At 47.5% G+C, this 15,126-nt stretch overlaps 1 protein-coding gene across 2 annotated transcripts in view; it reads right to left on the bottom strand.

The window, feature by feature from the left end:
- Nucleotides 1-13,461, bottom strand: part of GAS7 (growth arrest specific 7) — a 156,173-nt gene extending 142,712 nt beyond the window's left edge. Inside the window, exon 1 of one of the 2 annotated variants that reach the window (XM_073606787.1) lies at nt 13,340-13,461. Coding sequence is in view for 1 of the 2 variants with exons in the window: in XM_073606786.1 (XP_073462887.1) it covers nt 8,599-8,643 (45 nt within the window). In the remaining variant the exon portion in view is untranslated. Of the gene's footprint in view, nt 1-8,598; nt 8,659-13,339 lie in introns of those variants that run through there. The other variant, XM_073606786.1, reaches the window with a different exon arrangement.
- Nucleotides 13,462-15,126: the final 1,665 nt, after the last annotated feature.

The raw sequence follows: 15,126 nt of genomic DNA, 5'->3' as shown, positions 1-15,126 counted from the left end.
ACAAAACTTCTGAAAGAATGTTCCGACATCCTTGCTTCCACTATAACACACCTCATAAATCAGTCATTCAAAGAAGGGACTGTCCCGATCGCCCTCAAGCAAGGCATCGTCAAACCTCTTCTAAAGAAACCCAACCTCGACCCCAACTACCGCAGACCGATAACAAGTCTCAACACCATCTCCAAGGTCATGGAGAAAGCAGTCGTACAACTACAACTCCACCTGGACACACACAATCTCTTGGACCCACTGCATTTAGGCTTCCGCCCAGGCCTTGGCACGGAAACGCACTCCTCAAAGTATGGGACGACGCCCTCGAAGCTGCAGATGATGGAGAATCAAGTCTCCTGGTACTGCTGGACTTCAGTGCAGCGTTCGATACAGTGGACCACAACACCCTACTCATCCGCCTCACAGAAGTAGCGGGAGTCACAGATTCAGAGCTACAATGGTTCGCATCGTTCCTGGAAAATCGCTCTCAGACAGTGAAACAGGAGCCTTCACCTCTGAAACCCAGGCAATATCGTATGGAGTCCCTCAAGGGTCACCTTTATCACCAGTCCTTTTCAACATCTATATCCGTCCGCTCCCCAAAATCATCAGAAATTCGGACCTACGCTACAACTCGTACGCTGATGACACGCAACTCTACTTTCGGATCACCGGACAAAAAGATCACTATCAACAACTAGAAAAATGCTAGATGATAGACAACTGGATGACCACTAGCTACCTCAAACTCAACGGATCCAAAATAGAGCTTCTCCTACTACATGCAAACCAAAACTCAAAAAACAAGAACCCTTGGACTCCGCCCACCGTCTTTGGACAGACCATCGCCCCAAGCACCAACGTCAAAAGTCTTGGAGTCATTTTCGACACAGAAATGTCAATGGATACACAAATTGGATTAGTAGTCAGCGGATCTCACCACCTTCTTCACCTGCTACGCAGACTCATCCCCTTCATTTCTAAAGAGGACAAAGCAGCAGTAGTAGGAACCATCATTAACTCCCGAATCGACTAAGCAAACTCCCTTTACGCCGGACTACCTAAATACCAGATTGCACGCCTACAACTCATCCAAAACACCGCAGCAAGACTGATAACAGGAAAAAAACCCTGGGAACCCATTTCCCCATCCCTGAGGAGCCTACATTGGCTAACCATAAAGGATCGGATCACATTCAAGACCCTCTGCCTCACCCATAAATGCCTACATGGAAACGCGCCTCAATACCTATGCGAGAAAATAAAATGCTACGTACCTAATCACAGTCTTCGATCAACCCACCAAAACCTCCTCCACGTTCCCAAATCCCGCTACAAATCAAAAGGAGAACGAAGATTCGCAGTTCAAGCACCACGGCTATGGAACACTCTACCGACCAACATCCGTATGGAAGAAAACCATCAGGCCTTCAGGAAGAAACTCAAGACCCACCTCTTCTAACAAGCTGGACCCACAGGATGGACCAAGCGCCTTGAGGCGATTCAGTTTGCATTTGCAGCACTATACCAGTCATTCATTCATTCATATCTGGAGAGTGGTGATGTCACTCCTGTATAATATATCTTATATCTGGAGAGCGGTGATGTCACTCCTGTATAATATATCTTATATCTGGAAAGAAGTGGTTTCACTGTCAGCTCCCACTCTCAGGGCCCGGGGCCCCTCACACACGCACACATTATTCCCCTTTCAGAAGAGAACAGAACTTTGACTTCTTTCTTTTGGGCAGAATTGTGGAAGTTGTGGCCAAACATCAGATTGGAGCCATGTGTGTCGGGGGGGAGGAAGAGATGGAAGAGGGCGGTTGTGGGAAGATGGTGAAGCTCTAATGAGGTCTCTGGGGCCGAGTCGGATGAGAGGACACCAATGGGGGTGCTGGATTTTGTCCAGTGTCTGGCGGCGAGGGAGGTCAGGTAATCAGCTTTGGAGCCGTGGCATTGAGGGCTCAATCTGGTGCTATGGATAGCATTCTGTAGTTTATACAAACAAATTGTGTCATGGGGACAGGAAGTGAGGAACTGCCTGGTGTCACAGGGACAGGAAGTGAGAGAAATCTCCCCAACGGGGGCACACAGAAAAGAAAACAGAACAGAATTTGAACCCCATCCTATCAATAAAAGAAAAAAAAAATGTAATTTGTCTGGATGCAAATGATAATTCAAATCTGATGCGAGAGCTGCTAAAATTTTAACGCATGAATATACTGAACACACTGCAAACGCAGAGCAGTAAAAAAATCATGAATAATGCCAAAAAACGCACCAGAAATATGCGCACTGAGTGCAAGGGGCTTTGGTGTAAGTCGGCTCTTATCCATCAGCGCTTCAATGTAAACTAACCTGAAATTCTTGTTTTCTCTAGAATATTGTTGTTCATACAAGATAAGGACAGAAGACGACGCGTGAAGAGCGCGGTACAATCCGATCCGTTTCCTTATGCAGAACAACACAAATGTCCCCATTGTGGGCGACCTCCGACGCCTCGTTTTCAGTTTAGCGCCATCCTGCCTTCGAGAGCCGACTGCGTTTTTTTTTTTTTAAATGCCAAATAAGCGACCACCGGTGGGGCACTGCGTGACGGGCCGCTGAAAGTCTCATTTCAGAAAATCATAACAGAATGCCCCCTAATTATACAATTTTTTCCCGGGAAACATCGAGTTCAGGTCAGCGTGAAATTCTGCGATCGTTTCTCCGCATTACGGCCGTGCTTAAAAAAAAAATTTCAACAATTTATAAAAATCCTGGGGGGGGGGGATCTACTAAAACTGGAGAGTGCAAAATCTGGTGCAGCTGTGTATAGAAACCAATCAGCTTCCAGGTTTAAGGCTCCATTCCCACATGTGCGACTCCAAAGTCGTGCGATTTTCATTGCGACTTTGGATGGGTGCGACTTGGATGTTGGCTGTTGCATTGATAACAATGACCCTGTAACATCGGTGCCTCCCGGCCCTTTAAGGCATTTCTAATGCCAGCAGGCGGGGTGGGATTTATGATTATGTGACCACCGTGATTGGCTGTCACAGCGGTCACATAATCGGAAAGCTCCTAAATGCAAATAGGGATTGGGAGCTTTCCGTTAGGCTCCGATAACTATGCCGGGAGCGCATCGGGTGGTACACAAATTTGCGACCTCTCGGTGTCGAGGCCCACCCGCCGAGAGGCCACATATTTGCATACTGTCAGCGCTAAGAGGTTAGGATGCCTCTTCTTTGCGACTTTTGAGAGTTTACATTGCAGTCTATGGCACTCAGGTCGCATCAAAGTCGCATCAAAGTAGTACAGGAACCTTTTAAAAGTCAACTTTGATGTAACTTTGAATGGGTGCGACTTGGATGCGGCTTTGGCTGTTGACTTTGACTGTTGCACAACTGTCGCATTAAAAACATTAGGATGCGACTTTTGAGATTTTACATAGCAGTCTATGGCACTCTAGTCGTATGAAAGTCGCATCAAAGTAGTGCATGGACCTTTTTAAAGTCACTGCGACTTGAAGTTGCATAGATTTAGATGGTTTTCATTGAAATTCATGGGCTGTGACTTGTCATGCGAGAAGAATAGCTGGTTGTTAAGGAGCGGGCCAGGAAGCCGGCCACCGCATCCTTGACAACCGATGACTTATTGGCTGTCAGCAGGCTTCCCCACTGACAGCTGAATGTAAACAGAATTGCCGGCAAACAAAAATTCTGAAAAAAAAAAAAAAAAAAAAAAAACTGTGTGGGGGTCCATCCCCTTATCCGTACCAGGCCCTTTGGTATACCAGCAAATACATAAAGGAAACACATAAATAATTCATCAGACAAATTGCAATATATAGTCCATTTCAGTGCCAATGTGTCCATTAAAAAGTAAAACAAAATCCAGTGATGGCAAATCACGCTCCCATATACCATCAGGAATCCACACTATGTGCTCTAGACACTCACCTCACATGAAGACCAAATAGGTCTTACAACGCTTGATACCATTTATTCAGCCGAACGCGTTTCATCACAACACACGTGACTTCATCAGGGATGAATTTACGTGTGTTGTGACGCAACGCGTTGGGAGGAGCCAGATAACGTCCCTTCTGGTCGCGGCTGAGACCGGAAGGTTTACGTATTGATGTTTGCTGGAGACTTTCCTATGCTGAATATCATCTACTTTTAAATAAAATATGTCGGCCCTAGCTACAATAGGTCCGCACAAGCAACAATAGGCATGCTCCAGCAACAATAAGTCCGGCCCAGCAATAGGTCCGCCCCAGCAGCAATAGGTCCGCCCCAGCAACAATAGGTCTGCCCCAGCAACAATAGGTCTGCCCCAGCAACAATAGGTCCGCCCCACCAACAATAGGGTCCGCTTCAGCAACAATAGATCCGCCCAGCAACAATAGGTCGGCCTCTGCAACAATATGTCGGCCCCAGCAACAATAGGCATGCCCCAGCAACAATAGGCATGCCCCAGCAACAATAGGGTTCGCTTCAGCAACAATAGAATCCGCTTCAGCAACAATAGGGTCCGCTTCAGCAACATTAACAATAGGTCTGCTTCTATAACAATATGTTGGCCCTAGCAAACAATAGGTCCACCCCAACAACAATAGGCACGCCCCAGCAACAATAGGTCCGCCCCAGCAACAATAGGTCCGCCCCAGCAACAACAGGATCGCCCCAGCAACAACAGGATCGCCCCAGCAACAATAGGTCCGACCCAGCAACAATTAAAAAAAAAAAAAACAGCAACAATAGATCCATCCCAGCAACAACAGGATCGCCCCAGCAACAACAGGTCCACCCCAGCAACAATAGGTCCGCCCCAGCAACAATAAAAAACAAAAAAAAAAACAGCAACAATAGATCCATCCCAGTAACAATGGAACCCCCCAGCAACAATGGACTCCCAACAGTCAGCTTCAATAGACTCGAGCAACATAAGACCCACCCTCAGCAATAATAAATCCCCCTCCAGCAACTATAGCCAACATCAATAGACCCTCCAGCATCCCTTGCCACATTCAGTGCCGGAGGAGCGTTCCGCCGCGTTCCCATTGAAAAAAAAAAAAAACCTTGTGTAAAGCTATAGAAGAGAAGAGGGGAAGAGTGGTCACATGATCCACACTAAGAAAACCCATTGGTAGAAAATCCCCTGCTGAATGTGCCAACCAATGACAGAATCCCGGGGGGATGATGTGCGCTTTTTGCAGACAGAAGTAGGTGGGGAGAGAGAAAAAAAGTAAAACAATTATATTAAAATTAAATTAAATATAGATTTCCACATTAATCTGAAGACGTAAATGGATCTCAAGTTCACGCGGAGAGGACACGCCCCCTGTAAGCCTGATTTCGGCCTTCGTCGCTGCGATCCATTCCGCCCACGATCCATAACGCCATGGTGTGAACGGAGCCTATCAGCCTCAAGACAGATTTCATGAACTCCACTGCTGGAATAAAAAAATAAAAATATAATCCAACTTGATTTGGAAAAGCCAGAACTTCTGTTGAAATTTTATAGCGGTCTGTGTCCTCCTTGGGGAGATTCACCTCTCACTTCCTGTCCCAGTGATACTAGGACAAAAAAAAAAAACAGTACAGGTGTCACTGGGCCAGGAATACACAAATAGCAACAAATATATAACTGTTGCTGTAACCCCTCCCCTGCCACCAAACCCCACCCCCAGCTAAAAAAAAAATGTCCCCATCAGGAAGATTCCATCACTTCCTCTCTATGTGACTTCTATCACCAAGACAGGAAGTGAGGGTAAATCTTCCCAAGATGTAGACAGCCATCATTGTAACACTTACCCCTTCTTTACAGGACAATGTCTCTATGTTTCGGATGTCTATGACTCACAGAAAACACGTTTTAGGGCGGAGCAGCTCTCGTTAAATACAACAGAGGGCTTAGCTGTGCTGAACACGATGTCATTTTTGGGAAATCTTGTGACTAAGTCTGCTAATAACCAAACAGGACAATGCGGTCCGTCAGCTGAGCGCTAACCTGGTCCGGGAAAAGAGGCTTCTGTACGGATTTATTATACGGCATGGAAAAACCAAACAGAGTCAGAAACACTCTTTGAAATCCAGTCAGGGAAAAAGACGCAATTGGGGGATCTGCTCATAGAGATCCAGCCAGGGCTACAGACAAGGCCAGGGGATCCGCTCAAGGAGATCCAGCCAGGGCTACAGGCAAGGCGGGGGATCTGCTCAATGATCCAGCCATAGCTACAGACAAGGCAAGGGCTACAGGCAAGGCAGGGGGATCCACTCATAGAGATCCAGCCATAGCTACTGACAAGGCAAGGGCTACAGACAAGGCCAGGAATCTACTTAAAGATTCAGCCAGGGGGATCCACTTAGAGATCCAGCCATAGCTACAGACAAGGCCAGGGCTACAGACAAGGCAGGGGGATCCACTCAAAAAGAGATCCAGCCAGGGCTACAGACAAGGCTGAGGGATCCGCTTATAGAGATCCAGCCAGGGCAACAGACAAGGCAGGAGATCCGCTCAAACAGATCCAGCCAGGGCTACAGACAAGGTCAGCTGATCTACTCATAGAGATCCAGCCAGGGCTACAGACAAGTCCAGGGGATCCGCTCAAACAGATCCAGCCAGGGCTACAGACAGGGTCGGGTATCTGCCCAACGATTCAGCCAGGGCTACAGACAAGGCCGGGGGATACGCTCATGGAGATCCAGCCAGGGCTACAGACAAGGACCATGGAATCTGCTCATAGAGATCCAGTCAAGAAGGAGGAGACAATCAGGATCTTCTCATAGAGATCCATGGAGTAACCATTCTACAATTTCTGAAAGCTTGAAATGGAAGACCTTTATAATTTTGTTTTCCATAAAGGGAACCGGTTGGCGAAGAATTGTGGGGGAAAAAAAAAAAAAAAGTAACTGCTCTTGGCACTCAGCCTGCCATGAGGAGCCCTTAGAAATGTGGGGGTCAGTCATTCTGGCTGTCGTCCTTATCCTCATTTCACTAATTAATGAGACAATCAACAAGCACCAGTCAGGGGCTCTGTTTATGCAATGAGCTCAAGGACAATCAACTTACCTGGTGTGTCCTCCTCCATCCCACGCTCCTCCTTACCCCACCCACAGTTCATGTCACTGCCCACCACACGTCATCTCCACCAATGCCTTCTGCTCCCCCTGCCACCTCTTACTGCTTACCCTGCCTCTGCCCTCTGTTCTATCCACCACCTCCCATCACTCCACCACTTTCCTCACCACTCCACCTCCCACCACTTCCCCACCAATCCACCACCATCTCCCACTTCTCCCACCACTTCCCATTACTCCTTTTACCACCTCACACCAATGCATGCTGTTCCCTCCTGCTTCTAATGCTGTCCCTGCACACTGCTCCCCCAAAATTTTCCATTACTTCTCCCACTAGATTTCACTGCTCCTTCTTCTACCACCTCCCACTGCCCACTGTTCCCTCTGCCACCTCCTGCTGTTATTTCTGCCTCTACTCTCTACTGATCCCACCACTTACTACTTCTAACCCAATCGACTTCTACTCCTCCTCCTGTCGCCTCCCAATGCCCACACCACCACTTCCCACTACTCATCCCATCACCGCTTGCTGCTCCCACTTCTCACCCTACCACCTCCCACCGCTCGCCCTACAGGCTACCACCCCCCATTGATCAACCTACCACTTCTCACCCTACCACCTCCCACCGCTCGCCCTACAGGCTACCACCTCCCATTGATCAACCTACCACTTCTCACCCTACCACCTCCCACCGCTCGCCCTACAGGCTACCACCTCCCATTGATCAACCTACCACTTCTCACCCTACCACCTCCCACCGCTCGCCCTACAGGCTACCACCTCCCATTGATCAACCTACCACTTCTCACCCTACCACCTCCCACCGCTCGCCCTACAGGCTACCACCTCCCATTGATCAACCTACCACCTCCCACTTTTCGGCCCACCACTTGCTCCCATTGCTCCTTTTACCGCCATCCACTGCTCACCTTACCACCTTCCACTGCTCTTCCCATTAGCTGCCAATTTGCCTCCCGCCACCCCACCCCCTACTTCTCCCACCACCTCCCACTGCTCTGAGGGTTTTGAACCTCAGTAGATTTCAATGTATATAGTGTATATTAATGTTCGATGGACTCATCGGATGACTACCTGTTCCGTGTCAGTGACTCGCTAGGTAATAAAGCCAAGGATGAAAATGACAAACCCTGAGCCCCCACAAAACTGCAATGGCCGCTTCCGCGTTTTTATCCCGACCGGTCTCCTTTAAGCGAGACCCCCGCACACTCTTCATAACATTCTTGATTTCTGAAGGTAGATTTTACTCCTCCCGGAAAAACGTTCCTACCACTGAGCCGTTCCTATAGAGGTGACATCTCTGAGGACCTTCCCTCCGTCACAGACCTTCACCCTGCTGACATGACATCTTAGCGGGCGGTCGGCACAACTGACACAGCGAAGAAAATGCCAGAAGAGCCAGTGAAATGTGACGGAATCCAACCGCGCTCCTGTACAGGGCGGCAATGACATTTTACGGGTCACTCCACCCAATACTGACATTTGTTACAGGAGACGTTGGTGACAGAATGGAATTACCTGTTGGCTTCTTGGGGTCGAATTTTCAAGAATCCTCTTCTGCATTCCCAGAGTCTCACTTCCCCACCACACTCTCCAGAAAACAAAATCAAATACCCAGTGCTGGAGCAAGGTCACCTAAAGCCCAGGGCAAACATGCCAACCCCCCCCCCCCCCCCGCCAAGATGCATAAGCATTATGTGTCGGAAAAAATACTCCCACCCCCCCAAAAAAAAAATATGAGCCCTAATCTGCATTGATTTCCCCAAGCATAAACTTCCCCCTCCTCCCAGTACAAATCCGCCCCCCCCTGCTGAATTACCCCCCCAACACACGTCTCTGCCCCCTCAAACCCCCAAATCCTCTGAGCACAAATGCCCCCCCTAAAAAAATCACCACTCCTAGCACAAATCCTCCACCCCTCAACCCCCCCACCACCACCATCTAGACTTCTCTCACTTTATCACCCGCCTTCATCTAGACTTCTCTCATTTTATCCCCCCCTCCCATCTAGACTTCTCTCAGTTTATCCCCCCACCACCACTATGATCTAATCTTCTCTCTAAATTCCCCTCTTCCCCCACATCCTCTAGTCTCCTCTCCCCCCCCTCCATCTAGTCTTCTCTCCCTTTATCCCCTCGCCACCATCCAAGTCCTCTCTCACTTTATACTCCCCACCATCTAGTCTTCTCTCACTTTATTGCCCCCCCCCTCCCAGACTTCTCTCCCCTTATCCCCATCACAATCTATTCCTCTCTCCCTTTATTCCCCTCCCCCCCCCCCACACCATCTAGTCTCCTCTCCCTCCCCCCCTTCATCTAGTCTTCTCTCCATTTATCCCCCCCCCCCCCTCCCCAACCACATTCTAGTCTTCTCACCCTTCTTCTACCCCTCCCTCCACCGCCATCTAGTCTTCTCTCCCTTTATTCCCCCTCCCACCACACCATCTAGTCTCTTCTCTCCCTTTCCCCCACCACAATCTAGTCCCCCCACACCACCACCACCACCTAGTCTTCTCATCCTTCCACTACCCTCTCCACCACCACCATCCAGTCTTTTCTCCCCTTATCCCCCCCCACCATCTAGTCTTCTCGCCATTTAACCCCCCCCACCACCACCACCACCACCATCTAGATTTCTGTTAAGCCCCGCTTTTCCTCCCTGATCAGCCCCCTTCAAGACTTCCCTCTCTTAACCCCCCCTATCCCTGTCATGTAGCCTTCTCTCCCTTCATTTCTTTGTACCCCCCCCCCCCCAACTTCCTTTCTCCTACTAACCCCCACCTATCCCCAATCTAGACTTTTTTCCCTTTTTTTCTACTCCCCCCATCCAGGCTTCTCACTCTTTATTCCACCCCCCTCTCTTTTTGTCTCATTCTCTCTTGTGGCCAGGAGGGATCATCTCCCAGAAATTAGATGACATTTCCAATCTCAGAAAAACTCGCTCATGTTCAGGTGACAGTGATGCTGCCTCTGAAAATCTTCCCAATCCTGGAGATCAGCTGTAAGACCTCCGAATCGCAGATTTCAGAGTCAGAAAGGAAATCGGCTTCATAAATATGGAGAATGTAGAGAGCCCGGCGGACAGATCTATGGGCCGGCTTAGTGGGGAGCGCAAGGCTCTCATACACTCCATACTGAGGGATTATTACACTGCGAATATCACCAACAGCCAACACTACACTGACCTGGTTTATTCTGGATAGATAGATAGATAGATAGATAGATAGATAGATAGATAGATAGATAGATAGATAGATAGATAGATAGATAGATAGATAGATAGACATATATACATATATACACACACACTATACTGTCAGAAGTATTGTCTAAAGTATTGGGACGCCTGCCTTTACATGCATGATGCACATGAACTTTAATGACATCCCAGTCTTAGTCCGTAGGGTTCAATATTGAGTTGGCCCACCCTTTCCAGCTATAACAGCTTCAACTCTTCTGGGAAGGCTGTCCACAAGGTTTAGGAGTGTGTCTATGGGAATGTTTGACTATTCTTCCAGAAGTGCATTTGTGAGGTCAGGCACTGATGTTGGACGAAAAGGCCTGGCTCGCAGTCTCCGCTCAAATTCATCCCAAAGGTGTTCTGTTGTGTTGAGGTCAGGAGGTCAGGTGCAGGCCAGTCAAGTTCCTCCACCCCAAACTCGCTCATCCATGTCTTTATGGACCTTGCTTTGTGCACTGGTCCAAATCATTTGGTGGAGGGGGGATTATGATGTGGGGTTGTTTTTCAGGGGTTGGGTTTGGCCCCTTAGTTCCAGTGAAGGGAACTCTTAAGGCGTCAGAATACCAAGACATTTTGGACAATTTCATGCTCCCAACTTTGCGGGAACAGTTTGGGGACGGCCCCTTCCTGTTCCAACATGACTGCACACCAGTGTACAAAGCAAGGTCCATAAAGACATGGATGAGCGAGTTTCGGGTGGAGGAACTTGACTGGCCTGCACAGAGTCCTGACCTCAACCTGATAGAACACCTTTGGGATGAATTAGAGCTGAGACTGTGAGCCAGGCCTTCTTGTCCAACACAAACTCGCTTCTGGAAGAATGGTCAAACATTCCCATAGACACACTCCTAAACCTTGTGGACAGCCCTTCCAGAAGAGTTGAAGCTGTTATAGCTGCATGGGGTGGGCCAACTCAATATTGAACCCTACGCACTAATGCCCGTACACACAAGCGGACTTTCCAACAACAAAACCGTGGATTTTTGTTCAAAGGTTGTTGGCTCTAACTTGTCTTGCATACACACGGTCACACAAACGTTGGCCAACAATTACGAATATAGTGATGTACTAGACGTACTACATGGTTTTTCAGCTTTTTAGCACCACCCTTTGGGCTCCTTCTGCTAATTTCGTGTTAGTAGAAGTTTAGTGAGTGTTGATTCGTGCTTTTCTTTTTGCGTTTTTAATTTAGAGCTATTATTATTATTCTTGATATCACTAGAAAAAAAAAAGCCTTTGAAAATTAGTTTGCAATAACTCCATCAGTATCACCGGCAAAGCAGCTTCATTATTATCCCATTAAAGAAGAAGAGAATTGTGCGCTGCATTTGGAGATTTCCTAATTTGCCGCGTCACGAATGTTAATTCTCCATTACGAACGCAAGTTTACAAGACCGGACGCTTCTGCTTCTAAGCACGCATGGACTTTTGTCCGACGGACTTGTGTACACACGATCGGAAAGTCGGACAACAAAAATTAGTTGGCGGAAAATTTGAGAACCTGCTAGCCAAAATTTGTTGGCGGAAAGTCCAACAACAAATGTTCGATGGAGCATACACACGGTTGGACTTTCCGCCAACAAGCTCCCGTCCAACATTTGTTGTCGGAAAATCCGATCGTGTGTACAGGGCATAAGACTGGGGATGCCAATAAAATTCATGTGCGTGTAAAGGCTGGTGTCCCAATTCTTTTGACAGTTTAGTGTGTGTATATAAATAAATGTTCTCTGAAACTTTCACACATATTGTAACTTCCTCATCCTTTCATCTCCTGGCCTCCACTAGCAGCAGATCTATATCCTGTGAGATGGGCTGGAAGGCAGGCGTAGTAGACATACCCCATTATTTACAATATACACGTGTGTCCATGTCCCTCTATGTCTATCTAAGGATGCACTCACATGTGGAGACCAGTGCGTCCATTCATGGAGGTCTACACTGCTGGGATAGTCAGAGCGACAGGTCATCAACCAAATAAGCAGTAGGTGTAAGGATCTGATTGCACAATATCTCCACCAACAATCTAGTGGTCTAGTGCAGTGATTCTCAACCAGGGTTCCTCAAAAGGTTACTATGGGTTCCTTCAGCATTGGGCAATTTCTGCCTCTCAGATAAGTTCCCACTGACACCAATGATGTTTTTAGCTATCCGTAAGGGGGTAATTCTTCCCAATGACCACAAGTGTAAGGACCTCTCTTTCCATTGCATTGACCATCACACTATTGTATCATGAGTTGTAGAGTTCTAATTTTTAGCAGAGGTTCCCCCGAGACCAAAGAACTATTTCAAGGGTTCCTCTGTGTTTAAAAGTTTGAGAAAGGCTGGTCTAGTGCAAGAGCCTGCCTGATTGGATACAAATTGATTGAATAGTTTAGGTAGGTCCTCATAATACATACATAGCTTTGGTAAATGTAAAGTTGACTACACAGAGATTGTCCAATAATGCCGCATACACACGAGCGGACTTTCCGACAGCAAAGGTCTGACGGCTTCATCGGACCTTTCCTGTCGAAAAATCTGACAGATTTTAGAAACAGAACATGTTTCAAATCTTTCCGATGGACTCGAGTCCTATCGAAAAAAATCCGTTCGTCTGTATGCTAGTCCGACGCACCAAAAAGGACGCAAGGGCAGCTATTGGCTACTGGCTATGAACTTCCTTACTCTAGTCCAGTCGTACGTCATCACGTTTGAATCAGTCGGACTTTGGTGTGATCGTGTGTAGGCAAGTCCGTTTCGTCAGAACTCCGTCAAAAAGTCCTTTGGGGTTCAGTCCGTTGAAAAGTCCGCTCGTGTGTACGCGGCATAAGATTGTAAGGCATATGGTGAGATTAGCACTGTACCATCTCACGCTGGTCAGACAACATTATGTCTATTAATTTGTACAGCACCACAGAAGATGACAGTGCCATATAAAATAATAATAATAATAATAATAAATGATTTGGAGCCTCTGACCAGAATCCCTCCTGGCCCATGAAGGTGAAGATGGCGTTCCTCCAGCGTTATCAGTACTTACCGGAGTGTCGCTCGCCTCGCGCTGCCACGTCTTGTCGCAGCTCCGCCGACCACTTCCAGTTACTACTGAGCATAAATAATGTCAAAGCTCAAAATATAGGAGGAAAAGGGAAATATATGACAGTGAGCTCTGAGGTCACCGCATTGAGCAATCTCTATGACTTCTGTACCCGATACTTCCTGCCACCCGTCATTCACACATTTCATTCACCGACGGCGACTTTTTGAACCCCCCGACCTCTGTCTGGTCAGACGATTAGATCATACGGGGGGGGGGGCACAATGCTGCAGATGGGCTCCAGCAGACACTCCGGGTCCCCATTTACAGGGAATAAAAGAACGGATTGTAGAACATGAGTCTGGCGCCGAGCCCAACAAGATGGTACAAAGGGCGACTTAGAAGAAATCTTGTTTTCAGAGATGTCCCGGGAACAAAACGACGATTATCCTCATCCTAATATGTGTAGCCGTTCTCCCAACTGGATACAATGATAACATTGTACCAACATATCCTGCAGAGCTACACAGTGTGCCAGAGGAGCTTACACTCTAATGCCCCACCAAATTCACACACTATTATTAATATACATGTTTTTTTATAGCTCTGACATATACCACAGTGTTGTACAGAGAACACTGAGCCAGTCAACATCAGTTTCTGAACCAGAGGAGCTTACACTCTACCCTCCCTGCCACACAGTATTATCAATATAAATTTATATTGCTCTGACATATACCACAGTGCTGTACAGAGAACAATGAACCAGTCACATCAGTCTCTGAACCAAATGAGCTTACGCTCTTGATGTCCCCCCAAAATCACACAGTATTATCGGTATACATTTATATAGCTCTGACATATACTGTAGTGCTGTACAGAGAACACTGAGCCAGTCACATCAGTCTCTGAATCACAGGAGCTTACACTCTAACCCCCCCGTCACACAGTATTATCAATATACATTCATATAGCTCTGACATATACCACAGTGCTGTACAAAGATCACTGAGGCATTGCCTTGGGGTCTCTTGCAGCAGTAAAGGGCCCCCCTCTACCTCCATAGTGGGGAGCCTCTCCTGCCTCTGCGTAGGCTTAGCCCTGGCTGCGTCATGCTGTTCATGCTTGGGTGGAGCGTTCCCCAAAGGGGATTGTGGTGTCATTTTATTGTGTTATAGGAACAGGAAAATATCACTTTTCATTCGAGTTTCACATTTTACATTCTTGATGTTCCATATTTACATAATTATGCATGATGAATAGGATTCTATACATCAGATATTCCACTCAGCACACCTGCTCAACCCATTTTTTTTCAGTTTTAGCACCCAAAATATTCAAAATCCCCCCCAGTCTGTAATGTTAAAAAACATAAATATTACTTATCAATGGGAAACCTGATCCTGGGACAAAGCACAGCGCCACCTTTATGACATTAACTTCACATCAGAAGCCCCCCTTTACATCAAGGTTCCCCTATAATGTCAGAGGTACCCCCTTCATATCACAAGCTCCCCCATCACATCAGAGTTCCTCCTTAGATGTCAAAGTCTCCCCCTACCGTCACGTAAGAGACCCCCTGTCAGGGAAATAGGCTAGCAAACCAGCACAGGCAAGGCCGCGCTAACGCGCATCAACGCACACGGGTGTGCAATGTTTCTACTAGGCGGACGCCTGGCACCAAATTCGGACGAATGCGCGTGCGTAGCAACGTCGCGATGTTACGAACGCACGAACGGAACGGTGTGCGTACGACGTGATACTACGCCTTGTCTATTTAAACGTCCCAC

This window comes from Aquarana catesbeiana, linkage group LG12 (genome assembly GCF_042186555.1).
Source record: "Aquarana catesbeiana isolate 2022-GZ linkage group LG12, ASM4218655v1, whole genome shotgun sequence".
In the NCBI taxonomy this organism is placed as follows: domain Eukaryota; kingdom Metazoa; phylum Chordata; class Amphibia; order Anura; family Ranidae; genus Aquarana; species Aquarana catesbeiana.
The sequence above is the reverse complement of the archived record's forward strand: the minus strand, read 5'-3'. Positions and strand labels throughout refer to the sequence as shown.